At 42.1% G+C, this 15,981-nt stretch overlaps 2 protein-coding genes across 9 annotated transcripts in view; one reads left to right on the forward strand and one right to left on the reverse strand.

Moving 5' to 3' along the window:
- Window positions 1-11,691, forward strand: part of ZRANB1 (zinc finger RANBP2-type containing 1) — a 70,270-nt gene extending 58,579 nt beyond the window's left edge. For 3 of the 4 annotated variants that reach the window (XM_042238529.2, XM_027960504.3, XM_060404576.1), the window contains 4 exons: window positions 5,042-5,162; window positions 6,925-7,054; window positions 7,160-7,389; window positions 8,559-11,691. In XM_042238529.2, coding sequence (XP_042094463.1) covers window positions 5,042-5,162; window positions 6,925-7,054; window positions 7,160-7,389; window positions 8,559-8,777 — 700 coding nt within the window. In that variant the 3' untranslated portion in view covers window positions 8,778-11,691. The remainder of the gene's footprint in view (window positions 1-5,041; window positions 5,163-6,924; window positions 7,055-7,159; window positions 7,390-8,558) is intronic. The other variant, XM_042238530.2, reaches the window with a different exon arrangement.
- A 256-nt stretch (window positions 11,692-11,947) lies between these two features.
- The window catches only part of CTBP2 (C-terminal binding protein 2), a 167,302-nt gene continuing 163,268 nt past the window's right edge, over window positions 11,948-15,981 (reverse strand). For all 5 annotated transcript variants that reach the window (XM_060404577.1, XM_027960497.2, XM_027960500.2 and 2 more), the window contains 4 exons: window positions 15,762-15,892; window positions 15,097-15,224; window positions 14,496-14,613; window positions 11,948-13,331 (listed from right to left, as the gene is read on the reverse strand). In XM_060404577.1, the coding sequence (XP_060260560.1) occupies window positions 13,151-13,331; window positions 14,496-14,613; window positions 15,097-15,224; window positions 15,762-15,892 (558 nt within the window). In that variant the 3' untranslated portion in view covers window positions 11,948-13,150. The remainder of the gene's footprint in view (window positions 13,332-14,495; window positions 14,614-15,096; window positions 15,225-15,761; window positions 15,893-15,981) is intronic.

Raw genomic sequence — 15,981 nt, forward strand, 5'->3', positions numbered from 1 at the left:
TTGCTAAGCTTTAAAACAAACATTTGAATTTGTGGTAGTGGTCTTATTAAATATAGGAAGGTCTTTGCTCATATATTAAAGTAGCTATTATTTCGTATTTTTGTTCAAGTTTAAGATATTATATTGATTATGTATTACACGTTTTTCTTCCTGAGACAGGTACTCTTAAGACCACATTTTTGTAATTTTGCAAATTTTCAAATCCACAGAAAAGTTAAAATCAGTCTGGTGGACCCCAGCATCTCCTTCATTGGCTTGATCAGTTGTTGATGGTTAACATTTTTCTGTATGTTCTCTCTATATATTATCTCTATATATTAATGCAGAAACAACTTGTTTTAGACACCCTGATGCTTTCTCCTTCAGTGTTTTATCCTGTATTTTTTAAGAACAAAGATATTCTACTACCCAATCACATCCTCATTACCACATATAAGAAAGCCTACATGGACTCAGTTATCTGATGGTTTAGTCATTTAGCCTTGGTCCAGTGGAGAGGACTTTGTGCCCTTTAGAGGAGGGAGACTGCTGTGGATTGATTTGGTATTGAGGGGAATACCACTCCTTTTGTGGTGTGGATTCATCAGGCCAGGTAAGCCTGATGCCATTAAGTGTCCGTCCTGTCTCACCTCTCTGGATTGGGTGGTGTGCTCATCAGACAACATCCTCGTGCTCTGGCTGTTTATGTGGGCCTGCCCACACTGAGAGGATGATAGTTGTTTGGGGTACTGTGGCTTTATAGGTCTGCCTTGTAGGTTTGATTAATGTGTGTCTGCCCTGGAAAGATGGATCTGTGTTTTGGGTGTGCATAGCCTAGAAGCTAGATCTGGATTTTGGTAAATCTACCATTTTGCAAGTCCTTTAAAACAGGCAAACCTAGAGTCTTTCCTCTGGTGGTAATATCCTGCCTTTGTTGTAAGGTTGAAAGTGTACTGTAAATTTCAGCAGTGGTAACTAACGTTAGGACTGATATTCCAGTTTTGAGTCACTTGAAGTCTCAAAGTTTAATGTGAAAGTAGGTAAGTGCCACAATCTGAGGTTTGGGCTCGATGGCTGGTAGAGTGGGGAAGACTTTGGTCTTAAGAGTGCAGCCACGGTGAGTGGCTGTTGCGGCAGATCTTTCAGAAGTGGAGGCCTTCGTTCTGAAAGGGTATTTCAGCCAGCATATGAACAGGCTTCTGAAAATAATGGCTCTCTTGGTACCACCTCTTCCAGTCCCTGCCATACAGGGTCAAACCTGATGTTTTACATACAGGGTCAAACTTGATGTTTTACGTACAGGGTCAAACCTGATGTTTTACATACAGGGTCAAACCTGATGTTTTACAGTTAAGGGGTAGGAAGCTGCAAGGGTTATAGTGATCACACAGATGTCTATTTCAGTATCTTGAGGTGGAAATAGGATGGAGAGGGAATGAAGACGATCAGATGGGGAGGGGGGACGTGTTGCCATAGATTCAGAGCTTAGGTGACGTGGGTCAAATATATTAGCCTTACTGAATAAGCATTAAAATGGTGACTATTTTGAGTTGTGACCAGTTTGTTGACTGGGATCTTAAATGGCTATTACTATTAGAAGGTAGAATGAGAAGGCCAGCATGTCACTTGTGCAGTCTCCTTTAAATCTTTTTTTTTTTGGCTAGGATTTCCTTTGCTTATAATCCAAATCAGGTGGAATGAGACATTCTCTTATATCGTATAAAATATCTGAATGAGAATGGAGAAAGTAATTTTATTTAAACCCTTCCCCCGTCACGTCAAGATAGGCCGTTTATTTTGTCATAGCAGCTGTGCTTTTCTGTTGACTGCCTGGGATTTAAACTGACTCAGGTGCTCATGATGGAATATCGTACTTATCTTTGATTGACATGTCAATCCAAATAGAGAGCCAAGTGAGAGTAATATAAATGGGAAAAATCAGTTATTTTAGAAATACGATTTGTAGCTTAGTATTGTGCCTCTATATGTATCAAGTTTTACACTTAATATATTGTTGCTATTATTTTGAATAATACCCATGAAATCAATTAAGAGTAAAAAAAAGTTTTAATTTTATCTTCAATTATTTCTTGATGCAGATCAAGACCTTTATGTAGTTCAAAATTTCTGATGAAGCAGGTCTCTGGCAACAAATTGCCTCCATTTTTGTCTGAAAAGGATTTTAGCTTAAAAGAAGAAAGATTTATTTTTGACTGTCCTGGGTGTTTGTTGCTACATGCGGGCTTTCTCTAGTTGTGGTGAGGGGGCCTCCTCTTTGTTGCAGCACAGGCGCTTCTCATTGTGGCGGCTTCTCTTGTTGTGGGGCACAGGCTCTGGGAGCAGGGGCCTCAGTGGTTGTGGCTCGTGGCTCTAGGGCACAGGCTCAGTACTTGTGGTGCTCAGGCTCAGTTGCCCTGTGGCATGCGGGATCTTCCCTAACCAGGGGTCAGACCTGTGTCTCCTGCATTGGCAGGTGGATTCTTACCCACTGTGTCACCAGAGAAGTCCTCTCATTTACTTTTGAAGGATAATTTCACAGGGTATAGAATTCTAGGTTGGTGGTTTTTTTTTCTCTCAACTTTAAAAAATATTTCACTTTATTCTCTTCTTGCTTGTATGCATGGTTTCCGAGAAGTTGGTTATAATTCTTTTATTTTTCTATAGGTAGGGGTTTTTTATACTCTGTCTTCTTTCAGGACTTTTTTCTTTAATTTTCTGTCGTTTGAATATGATATGCCTAGGTGGGGTTTTTCTGGCGATTTTCCTTCTTGGTTTTCTCTGAGCTTCCTGAATCTGTGGTGTGGTGTCTGACATTAATTTGGTGAAATTCTCAGTCCTTACTGTTTCAAGTATTTCTTCTTGTTCCTTTTTTTCTCCCTCTTTACTGTCTGTAATGTTATATGTTGTACCTTTTTTAGTTGTCCCACAGTTATTCTTCTGTTTTTTTGTCCATGTTATCTTTTCTTTTTAGATTTGAAGTTTTGTATTGATGTATCTTAAAGAGGTTCTTTCTTTAGCCAAGTCCAGTCTACTAATAAAGCTGTCAAAAATACTTTCATTTCTGTTAGTGATTTTGCTCTCTGGAATTTCATTTTGGTTCTGTCTTAGGATTTCCATCTCTGTTTAAATTGCCCATCTGCTCTTGCATGCTGTCTTTTTCCATTAGAGAGCCCTTAACATATTTATTATAGTTATTTACAGTTTTAAAATTTATTTTATTTTTTTCACTCAAGTACTTGGTACTTTTGTTGAAAAATATTTTCATAAAATAGATTTGTTTCTGGACTCTTGGTTTTTCCTGTTGATCTATATGTCTGTCTTTATGCCAGTGTTAGATTATCTTGATGATTATAGTTTTGTGGTAGGTTTTGAAATCAGGAATCTTAAGTCTTCCAAATTTATCCTTCTTTTCTTCAGATTCTTTTTGCTGTTCCCTTTGGACTTCTAGGTAAATTTTAGGTTCTAGCTTCTGCAGAAAAGCCCTCTGGGGTTTTGATAGAAATTGCACTGAATGTGGAGATTAATTTCGAGAGTATTACCAGATAGAGTGTTAAGTCTTATCGTCCTGAAATTGACTTTTGAATGTTAAGCCAAACTTGTATTGGTGTCTCACTTAGTCGCATGTTCGGATTTGTGTCCTTGACTGAGCCAGGTAGATTGACAGTTCAGGTCTTTGTGTGGTGGGTGTGATTTTTAAATATATTTTTGAACCCCTTTATTCTGCAGTCTTCTTTAGTTTTGAGTGCAGTCATCATTTGATTCCTGGCAAATTTAGCTCTCTCGATATTAAAATGATTTTAGGCACTAACCAAGAAATTTATTACCACTTACATCTTTCAGTTTGTAATAACTTTCTGTTTCAGAATAATTCTCCCAAACTGATATCAAAACAATGTATTTTGTCATTTGTGCATTAAAATATATTTCTGTATATCTTAGGTATTTTAACAGGAATATCCATATTTTATTTTTAAACATTTGGCATTGAAACTTACATTCCTGAATTATAAAGAAAAAACCTGTGGTTACTATAGATAGAAAAAAAGTTTTTTCTAATCAAGAGTTAAGCCTCTGTAACATTCTATTTTAAATCTAAAATAACATTAATTTACTTTTTATAAAACCCTGCACTAAGTTAAAGAAACGAGTGACACTAAGACATTTAATACCTTAACTTTTCAACAGTTGCGAGAGAATGTTTTCTAATCTTTTGATTCTTTCACCTAGAATTGAAGTACATAGAAATATTGGGGATTGATAGTTCATTACATGTGAGAGGATTGTAATGTTACAGACTGGTTAACTGTTTGTAATCTGTTACTGGTTAATCTGTCTTCAGAGGCCTTTGCTGGTTTGTTTGTAAGACAGTGGATCACAGTTTTCAATGTAATTATATCTGGCTTTATTTAATTGTATACTTGATGTTATAAAGAAAAAGAATGTTTAGTTTTAGTAATTCAGTCTACCAGTGGCCTAGTTTGAGTTTTAATCTTCGTAATTTATTAGGCTGAAGTATTTAGAGAGGTATTAAGCATGAAGAGGGGATTATTTTTGTAGTTGCATTTTTTTATTATCATGTGATATTCAAATAATTTTATGTAATGAAATCTCAAGGAAGTGATTTTGATATTCTCGTAAACACATGGGCTATTTCTAAATCTGTAACCAAGTAGTGGATACTATTCATTAATGGAGTAAAGTGTCTTTGATTTTATCCAAACTCTCAGATGATTTTGAGTGTTTTTCTTTTTCATTTGTAAACCAGTAGTAGACAGTTGGAATCAGCTGTTCTTGTCATTTGTGTTTGAAGTTCGGATGAACGTTTGGTGGGTGGTCAATCAGATTATGTCTGAAGATTGTTGAAAAATGTCTGCTAGCAAAAAAAAAAAATGTCTGCTAGCAGAATGGGGGCATCTTTAATTTGAAAAATTTACTTCAAGCCAGGTAAAATGAATTATTAAGTCTCTGCATATGAAGTGCTTAAAGACTATGTTAAATAAATGATGAGAACATTAAATAACTGTTTATAGAAAGACTTCTTTTTTACTGTGTTGCTTTTTAGGTTTTATACACGTTGGAAAGATTGGGAGTCCTGGTATTCTCAGAGCTTTGGTTTACATTTTTCCTTGAGAGAAGAACAGTGGCAAGAAGACTGGGCATTTATACTGTCTCTTGCTAGTCAGGTAAGAATGCTTCCAGGCATGTTGCTTCTCTGAAAAAAGTGAGGCAGCGGCTCTTCATGCCTTGGTTTGCAATAAGAACACGTTGGAGCAGAGTGGTACAGAGGCGAGTTGGGGACTTGGCATCAGGTGACTCGGGTTCCACTGACTGCTGATCGGCTCTGTGACCATAGGCCTCACTGCCGAACAGGGAGGGCAGTATGTTTCTGTGTTAAGTGACTAGAAAACTGTCAGAATAAACGTTTTACTTGGTGATTTAACCTCTTAAATATATCCTCAGATTGCTCCTCAGTTATGTTGTCCTCGAGGAGAGGTAGCTTTGGGGGATTGACATACATGCACTGCTACATATAAAGTTGATAACTAAAGACCTACTGTACAGCACAGGGAACTCTGTAATGATCTTTATAGGAAAAGAATCTAAGAAAGAGTGGATGTATGTCTGTCTATAAAAGGTTTCACTTTACTGCACAAACTAGCACAACATTGTAAATAAACTATATTAAAAAAAAAAAAAAAAAAAAGGCGGCTTTACGCCTGCTTTACCCCCCTGTGGGTTAGCTCCTGTTCTGTGTCCAAGATCACTCACTGATAATGGGCACTCCTGTGCTGGTGGTGCGCTGTCAGGCCCCTGAGGATCAAGCTGTGGTTTTCATAGGGCTCCCTGGTTGATGCTGTGTCCACGTGAGGTAGGCCAAGGAGAAGGTCCCATGGACAGAAGTGATTGGGAATGACCTTGTGTAGACGTGTTGAGTTGTCTCTCAAGACACATGCTAGTTTTGTGAAGTGTTATTAATATACTTCCCTCTTAGCTCAGTTGGTAAAGAATCCGCCTGCAGTGCCGGAGACCCCAGTTCGATTCCTGGGTTGGGAAGATCCGCTGCAGAAGGGATAGGCTACCCACTCCAGTATTCTTGGGTTTCCCTTGTGGCTCAGCTGGTAAAGAATCTGCCTGCAATGTGGGAGACCTGGGTTTGATCCCTGGGTTGGGAAGATCCCCTGGAGAAGGGAAAGGCTACCCACTCCAGTATTCTGGCCTGGAGAACTCCATGGACTATACAGTCCGTGGGGTTGCAAAGAATTGGACACGACTGAGCACCTTTCACTTCATTAATATACTGAACTGTAAAGTTCATGTATATGCACAACAAATCACTTCTTTTCTTTGCAGAAAACACCGTAATTCATTAGTACAGTGTGAGGGAAGTCCCTCTGTCTTTGGGCCCTTTGGGCAGGGTTCCCCCTTTGGGCAGGGTACACGTCTGAGACATGTACCTGCTGTAAAGATGCTGCTGGATTTGCTGCTGAGGGAAGGAGACCAGTTGAGTATTCTTGTGTTAGGTGATGTGGCCATTTGCAAGCTGTATTCCTGTGAGACAGTCAAGCGCATCTTTTCACTTCGGGAGGACCCTGTTGTAAGTAGTACTTCCATGAGGAACTTAACCAGAAGGCAATTATATAAATAAAACTTCCTTTGTTGTCTTAATCCCTTATTCCTCAGATCAGTAGTTAACCAAATCTGTTTAGTTCTTGAGTTTTGGATAGCGAAGGACATCTGTATGTAAGCTTTGCAGATTTCTTTTATTGGACTTTGCTATTTGAGGAATCATTCTTTAGCTTGACAGTAGTAGTACCATGTATTGTTTTTTTAATGAATGGAGATCGTGTGCTGAAGGAGAGCAGCATTTTGTTGTACGTGTCAGTTTTCCAGGGTGGTAGTGGATGTTTTAAAGAGAAATTCTTTCTTTTGTTTTGTTCTGTACAGCCTGGAGCAAGTTTGGAGCAGACTCACATTTTTGTACTTGCACATATTCTTAGACGACCAATTATAGTTTATGGAGTAAAATATTATAAAAGTTTTCGGGGAGAAACTTTAGGATATACTCGGTTTCAAGGTAAACCATTATCATTAGTATTTTGGAACTTTCTTGTTTATTATTTTAAGGCACATTGCAGTCACATCCTGAAAATCCCATTGTGATTTTCTTCCCTCTTTCCAGGTGTGTATTTGCCTTTGTTGTGGGAACAGAGTTTTTGTTGGAAAAGTCCGATTGCTCTGGGCTATACAAGGGGCCACTTCTCTGCTTTGGTTGCCATGGAAAATGATGGCTATGGTAACCGAGGTGCTGGTGCTAACCTGAACACCGATGACGATGTCACCATCACGTTTCTGCCTCTGGTTGACAGTGAGAGGAAGCTACTCCACGTGCACTTCCTTTCTGCTCAGGAGGTAAGACGCTGGTTTCTCACACTAACTGCTTAAAGTGGCAGCGCTGTGCCAGAGCCAGCAGCGCTGTGCCAGAGCCTGGCCTTGGGTCTCTGGGATGTGCTGGTATCTGCACCACCACTTAGGGTTTTGAGTTTGGTCACAGTTTGTCACTTTCTGTAGATGCTAGTCAGACAGACTGAAGTTTGCCCTTTCAGAACAGCTGTGTAGGAGGTGTTGTGTGGAGATAAGCGGTGAGGAGGAAAGCCCATGCCCTCAGGCAGTGATGAGTGCTAAGGTGGAGAAGTAAAAAGAGGGGCTGAGGGGAGAGGGAGGGATGGGGGTGCAGGGTTTCGGTGACTGAACTAGGGGGGTAAGGTAAGGTGTCTCTGAGGAGCTGGCGCCTGAATCGAGGCTTCAGGAGGAAGGAGTCTTGCAGAAACGGGGAGGAGAGTTGTAGCAGAGGGAACTGGAAGGCCAGCGTGGCTTGTGGGACTGGGTGGGCGGAGAGGAGGCTGGGGCTGCGGGCTGGCCGGAGGCAGTCTTTTCAGTCTTTCTGACTTTTACTCTGGGTGAGCTGGGGAGCCAGCAGCCAGTTTGCGTAGAAGAGGTGCACTGGCCCCTCAGGTGAGACTAGGTGCCTGGGCACTGGTGGAGCAGCAGGTAGGAGCTCCCTGTAGCCACAGGGAAGTGATGAGGAGGTGTGAAAGAATACTCGCAGCAAACCCGCATTCTTATAAAAAGTATTGGCCTTTTATTTAGTAGTGATTATTATAAAACTTTTATAAGCATAACATTAAGAAAAAAATTCATAGATAATTTTTGTAACTTGGCCCTATACATAACTTTCTGAGCAAACTTACCTTGTTCTTTTTGAAGCTGCGACTTTCCTTTCTAGTCTTTTCTTTGCCAGAATCAATATATTGGATAACACTTGCTTTTTGCCATTATATCAAACAAAGGGACTTATCATTCCCTCTAGGTTTGTCTGTGAATTTTCAAGTTGATATTTTTTCCTGTTTACCCATAGGGTTTTAAACATAGAATTGATGAGAGTAGAACCTAGGCTGAAACTGCGTTGCTCTGGCCCTTTCATTAATCATACCAGCTGTAGGTCTCTCTGAGATTTTTCCTGTGAGGTCTCTGATCTGTCATATTATTTTTCCTTTTCTTCATTCACATTCCTCTAAAAGCTAGGTAATGAGGAACAGCAAGAAAAACTGCTCAGGGAGTGGCTGGACTGCTGCGTGACTGAGGGGGGCGTTCTCGTGGCCATGCAGAAGAGCTCTCGGCGGCGAAATCACCCCCTGGTCACGCAAATGGTAGAAAAATGGCTTGACCGCTACCGACAGATCCGGCCTTGTACATCCCTATCTGATGGAGAGGAAGACGAAGATGATGAAGATGAATGAAAAAAAAAATCCAAGAACAGAAGACCAAGGTATCAGCTCTGTGCGGGACCCCACATGAGTGTTTGCTCCAAGCAGAGCGCACGGCATGGAATGAAGCGAACCTGGCAGGATCTGCTTGGAAGGGTTTTTTCTGATCCATACCCAACAGAGACGATGTGTCTGCTGCATGAGGAGACAGAGAACTTTGGACTACAGTTTGTAAAAAGGAAACAAAAAACTAATTTTATTAAGACAGAACTTTTTTCCTTTCAGATTGTAAATCTGTCTATAAATGTAACGCATGTGGTTGTGTAAGAAGTTGTGTAATAGGAAAAGTTGTACCAGCATCTTCATATTATTGAGAAGTTTTTCCAGCATGGGCACCTCCAAAAGCACATGGCAGGTCACTCTTTGTTCCTTTGAGATAATTCTTTTTAAAGTAGAACCTGGCATTCTACTTCCATCTGAAAAGATCCATTTTACATTCTGTCTCACTAGAGCTCGTTAGAGATTTGGAAACTTTTTGTACAAATTATCCATAGTAAAACATAAAAATAAAAACAAGCTTTTATTTTTTATTAGTAATTTAGTTCCTGTTGTGCCCAATAAAATCAAATCTTTAAGGAACAAACTGTAAGAAAAGTCAGAATTTTTTATTGAGTGAACTTCATGTAGACACTGTTCCCTTGTTTTGAAAAGGGTTTTGGTTTCTCTTGTCTTTTTCAGTTTCTGATAAGCCGCCTTTCAGTATTTAGGTATTTATTTGTTTGGAAGAGTGCTCTTAAACTGAGGCTTCCTCCACCAGACTCTGGGCAGCAGTCTCCCTGTGAGTTACCCCGTGGTTGTACATTAGGGCAGTGGTTGGGGAGCCAGCCCACTCGAACTGAATGAATTATGTGAAAAGTCTGCTCCCTTGCCTCTGTGGACATTAGACTCCCAGGTTGCCGTGCAGAGGGTCTTTGGATTCTTTATCATCAACTCTGCTTTAAGCAAATTGTGTTAGAAAGGCATGCCTTTGCTTGGGCTAATTGCGAATTTCCGTTCAGAATAGAATAAAGATTTTAAGAATGCAGTAAGGTGGTTAAATGCATTGTATAATGAATTTCTCAGTGACTAGTCTGAGAATTTTTGCATGTTGGTTAATTGTGGCCATTCTTATTTAAAGTTATAACTATAATCTTAGGTAGAAAAACTTTCTATAAAAGTATTATTTGACCACTTCAGGTATACATTCAATACTGGGTAAAAATTTCAGACCTATCTCAGGAACACAAAAAGACTTAGTGTCCTGATAAGCACTTTGTAGACTATTGATGTGGCAAGGAATTAAAAACACACATACACACACTGTTTCCCTTTGATAAAAAGGCTGTGAAAACCTTTAAATATTTGCTTCTTGTTTTCTTTTAAGTTCTATTCAGATGGTATTGAAATGTGCACAACCTCAGATTTGATGCTGAAATACTAAAAATAGTAAAATACCTGTGAGATGTCATCTCTTTAGTTCTTTCTTCCCTCCCTGAAAGGCATTCCCAGGGTGAAAGGATCGCTGCTGCTGCATGCTAAAACTTGTGGGAAGAATATTTGCAATTGGATTCCATATAAATGAATTTTGATATAATATTGGTATATTACTGTTTCAAGGGGCTGATGTTTTCTTACAAAATTGACCCTCTGGTTTGGGTTCGTTTTGGACAGTAATTAAGCAAGGATTTAGAAGGCTGCCATTCTGACTTAGCATAGCATCCCTATGCACTTTTCTTCATATGTAGGAAGAATTCTGTAGTGGCTAGACAACCCGTTCTAGTTGCAGTTAAGCCAGTTGAAGAAGCCAAAGAGAAAGGTTTGAGGGAGAAGCACCTGTGCCAGGGTCTCTAGGGTAGCCAGTGCTGTTTAGGAAGCTGCTGCTCGGTCTTCAGCCTCTTTGTGCTGTGTCTGCTGAGTGATGTGACCCTGGCCACATCAAGCTTAGCAGGTACAGCATTCTTCCCTGTGGGAAAGAAGTGTGTGTGTGTGTGTCCTAGGCTTCAGACGGGGCGGAGCTTTAAATGGTTTTCACAGCAGATTGGCTGGTGAGGCTAACATTTTGATGAGTCAATGCTATGTTAAGCTCTTGAACTATCAAACAGCCATAACTATCGTCCCAAGACAGAATTTGCAGTCCTTTCTTGGATGCCATGTGGCGGGGTGACAGATAACTCAGTGTCTTTTGGTTGACTCTGGACGGTACTACCTGAACCGTATGGACTTGACTTTACGGTTCCTCTTCTCGGGAGAATACAGTGCGGTGGTTTCTGTCCAAATTAAAAGGCAGGGTGTGGGCCTGCCTTTTCATGTTTTTGGCTCCTAGGCTCATCCTGTGGCAGACTAGTCTGTGTTAAGGGAACACTGCTGCACACAGGCGGTCGGGGTCTCCTTGCCGTGCAGATGTCATCCCTGCACTGATTACCCGTTTGACAAGTGGTTACGGAGACGACAGTGAACCGCCGCCCCACTCCCCGGAGTGATGATAGAGGTCAGTAACCATGCGCTCCACCTCGATCCATGTCAGGTGGTGGTAATGTAATTTTTCACGGGAGAGTTGGGATGGGACCACCACCTTAAAATGAGTGAGGAGGTTGATGTTTTCAGTTGCCATGACTTTTTTTTTTTTTAATGGAAGGAGGCGGGGCAGTTGTAAAAGTGTTTTATATCTGGACTTGTTGGACTTAACTAGCATTTACAGAAGGGATTTAATGCTGTTTAAGAAAGGAAGACTCATTAAATCAACTGAAAATTCTTAACACATGGAAATGACTGATGTTAGTTATTTTGCAGCATTTCTTTGTAAATATTATTTACAAACAATTTTTTGAGATTCACCTCCCTTCCTGCATTAATGCTCGGGCCAGGAAATTTTACTTTTGGGTAAATTAAAATCAAAACTAAAACTTAACCAGTTTTGTTTTTTGAATTGACTTAGTTCTAACCCACCCATTTCATCTTAAGAATGGACATACGTGAAGTTTTGGTTTATCACATGAAGTAATTATCAGCATTCTTGAGTCTGGTTATGAAATAGGAAAGTATTGTTTATCTTTGAACCTGGGAATAACAAGAGTTGGGAAAGAAATGGGCTAATTGAAAATGCAGTTAACATCTCGAGAGAACTTTTACATTAGTGAGATGTGCTTGAATTTCAAAGCTTAACAGAAGTTTTTATTACTTTTTATTGAAAACTGCACTGAACGCTAAATGTCCACCTTTACAATAAACAGATACAGTAACGGTAACTCACACTAAAACAAAACATATTTCTGATAGCCATTATTTTTCTGTTTGGGACAGTTTTAAAGGTTTTTTTTTTTTTTGTCACAAAAACAGGAATGTACCTATACAAAGGCTCAAAATAGGCCATCTTTTAAACAAAAAAGGCGATGATTCACAAAAGACTATGAATATAACATGTAACTAGTTGATACAAATCTAATAGGATTTGTTAAAATCAGTCACATCTAATAACACACCTGAAGTGTTCTTGTATAAAATATCACGTGAAGAAAAGAAGACTTTATCAATGTCTAAAAAAGTGGGTTTGTTCATAGACAATCTGACAAGTTACCATAAAAAGTGTTTCCTGAGACATAAGGAAATGCAACATTATTCTTCTTGAACCCTTTCAGTTCAAGACTTTCCACTCAATAAAATAGCTGAGGATCTGAAACTGAGAAAATATATTTGAGTACAAACAGCTTGTGAAACTTAATACTTTTTTCTTTTTTTGCATCATCAGAGGGTTTTACTGAACTCACAACCAACTTGCCCGCTCCGTATGCAGTTCAGACGGGAGAGAATTCTCTGTACAGGAGCCTGTGCTGTCTTCAATCCCGTGCTCGCGGTGTCTAGCACAGGCAGACCGCGTCCTCCCCATTTTGTAGTAATTTAATCTTCCTATTAGCAAAAGAGGTAACCAGCCCCGTGGACCGAAGGGACTAGAGTCATAGGGTGGGGATTTCCTCTTTAATATTTTATTTTGATGTTTGGAACTCTTGATGCAACATTCTAGAGCAAGGTGTTCAGGACCTCCTGTGCCCAAGGGACTGATAAAGGAAAAAGATCTATATTTATTCTTTGTGATTTGATGCACAGATGAAAAACTTAACACACAATAACAGAAGTTGGTCGTTAATAAATCACGTCCTAGTCTCTTTCAGCGCTTCTGCAAGCAGACGACATCTTCAGTTTTCCCACTTCTCGGCTTCTAGCTCTTTTGTAGCTGTAACACTGCAACGTCAATGATGCATATATGTCCAGAAATCAGTTAAAAAGACTGTCAAATTCCTTTTCTCTTAGTTCATTTTTCACTGTCTCTTGGTCCCAGGTGTATCTGAATGATTACCTTTCATCACTCGCTGCTATTGCTCGTTGGGGTGCTCTCGATTGTCCCCGTGTTTCGTGGGTTGGTTGGGAGAGGGAGCTTGGGAGGGATGTGCCACTGTTGGGAGGTTGTGGGTCACCGGGATGCCTCCGGGGATGATCCCTTCCATGGCAGCAGGAAGTCCTCCCGGAGCCACGCCCACGATGCCTGGCGGGTATCTGAGGAGCACACGAGAAAGGGCTGGTTAAGGTTAAGTTCAGGGTCAGGAAGTTGCCGACCTCTTGGCTCTGCCTTTTTTATGGAATCCTACCAGCATGGGCTTCCCTTGTGGATAAGCTGGTAGAGAATCTGCCTGTAGTGCGGGAGACCTGGGTTCTATCTCGAGTTGGGAAGATCCCCGGGACAAGGGAAAGGCCACTCGCTCCAGTACTCTGGCCTGGGTCGCAAAGAGTCGGACACGACTGAGCGATTTCCACTTCACTAACAGCATGAAGTGCGCTTCCTAAGTGTGACTTCCTACACTGGTTGGTTATGTGCTCCTGTAACAGACGCGGAAGGGCAGCAGGGGAGATGGTGAGCTGGCGATGGGCTGGAGGCCTGCCCCCTGAAGATACCTGCAAGGCGGCTGGACATGGGTTCCTCTTACACCGCAGGCACAGGGATGGCTCTGTGTGTGTTCGCAGTGCACGAACGTGACTCAGGACATTCAGTTTTTAAGGACAGAACATACTTACGAGGCAGGGGCTTTAGAATTCATCTGAGGTACCCAGCCCTTCACAGTTGTGGTAAAGCAGCGAGTGTTTCCCTCTGGAAGCTATGCTACCCCTCATCCTGTAGCCTGTGACAGTGACTCTGGTCAGGGACCACCTAAGGGGACTCTTGACGGACAGGATCCCTGTGAGCTGCAAGCCCCTCCAGCACAAGCAGTTTTCCTAAAGGCCAAGGAGCCTTGCTGTGTCTAGAGGAATAATTAGGATGTGACTCTTAAAGGGTACAGGGGAATCCAATCTGGGGCTGGGCTCAAGTGCGGCTTGAAAATGCTTATGAGGATGAATCACAAGCGGAACTTGAATAGAACCTGTGAAATGTAAATAAAGCCATGGGACCTGGGAAGAAATAGCTCCGCTTGCCCAGAGCAGGAGCTTTCATGTACAGGTCCTGTTACACGCACTAAATATTTAATCACATCCTGGCACAGTGGTTCAACGTCTGTATCCTTTAAAATAGAAATTTCAATTCTTGGCTCTGCCCCAAAACTTAAAATTTGCTCCACTGAAACCAGGGATGAGGGGACGGGCCTGGATTTCCCGCCAGTGCTCCCGTTGGCTTTATGCCCCACCCCCACCCCTGGGGAGCAGGGCCCTGGCCATTCCTCTCCTCACCTGTATGTGGCACCATTGAGCTCTGGATGAATTGCTTGCTGATCTATTACTGACCAGGGAGCTGTTGTGACAAAGAATTCCTTGTTCACACAGTTTCTTAAGCTCTCTGGGATGCGACCTGGAATAAGACGATTGAAATTAATCAATGAAGTTAAATATCATACGTAGCTGTTTTGGGGGAACAGCTACCATGCTAGTCTCTCTACTTTTGGACCATTTAAAAAGTCTTGGTACAATACTGTGTATGTTTTGGTATTTTGGCCGGCCAAGGCATGTGGGAATCTTTGCTCTCGAGCAGGGATCAGACCCGCATGCTCTGAACTGGAAGGCAGAGCCCCAACCACTAAGCCTCCAGGGAAGTTTCCCCAAGTCTCTTAATAGGAAGGGCTGGCTCATAATTTCCCAAGATACGACCCGTTCCAGGCCTGAACCACATAGGTTTCTCAGCCTAACAAGGGCGGCTCCTCCAGGTCCGCAAAACTTCACGTTGGCTAATACAAAAGGGGATTGGTTTCCTCTGAAAGCAGCATGGCCCAATTCACTCACATTTCTTTGACTTGACCCCTAAAAGCAATTGCTGCCCACAGCAAGGCCTGCTCACCTGTGATGGCCCGGCGGATCTCAGTCGCGGCCGCCTCCCGCATCTCCAGTGAGGCTTGCTCACTATACCAGGCTGTGTGGGGAGTACAGATGAGATTCGGTGCATCTTTCAAAGGACCCTGAGCAAAGCTGGGTGAATGTACAAAAACATAGGAAATGAGACGACTGCACATCGTTCCCTGTCTGATTGGTCAAATGGGAGCTCTTGGCCATGTGGGATGTTAGCTGACGCAGATAAAACAGAGATTCTGCAGTGTGTGTGCTAGGGGGTTGGGACTTTCAGAACCCACTCATACGACTGCTCTGTAATTACAATGTCAGGAGTACTCGGGAAGAGCAAACAGTTCTCCAGATGATTGGCTGGCCTGCCTCTCACCGGGATGGTCGGGCTGTGGACACAGCCTGCTCTCCCTCACTGCTTTTCTGCCTGCCCCCTTTCTGGTGATCTTTGGGGGAACTTCTAGCTGTTTTACCCTTAGTGAGAATATAGCACAGCCCTTAGAAGAACGGAGTCTTTCAGCCTCTGGTTAGAGCCACCGCCCCAGGACCTGTCTGGGCACCTGCCCCAAGTTCACAGCGAGGAGTTGAGTGAGGACCTGGGGCCTACAAGTCCCTGTGAGTCCTGAGCTCCAGCTGCAAACATCACCACAGTCTCCCCAAACCAACCTGAAAGGCTCCGACTCGTGCACGTCGAGGGCCGCCCCTCGTATCCTGCCTTCTTTGAGGGCTTGGGCTAAGGCTTTCTCATCCACCAGTCCGCCGCGGGCTGCATTCACTAGGAAGGCGCCTTGCCTCATCTGGGGGGGTGGGGGGGGCGGGGTGGGAGAGAAGCTGGTGAGCAGATGCTGCCCCCTCGGGAGGTGCCGGTACTGAGGTTTCAGGAGAA

The sequence above is a fragment of the Ovis aries genome, chromosome 22, assembly GCF_016772045.2.
Source record: "Ovis aries strain OAR_USU_Benz2616 breed Rambouillet chromosome 22, ARS-UI_Ramb_v3.0, whole genome shotgun sequence".
NCBI lineage: Eukaryota > Metazoa > Chordata > Mammalia > Artiodactyla > Bovidae > Ovis > Ovis aries.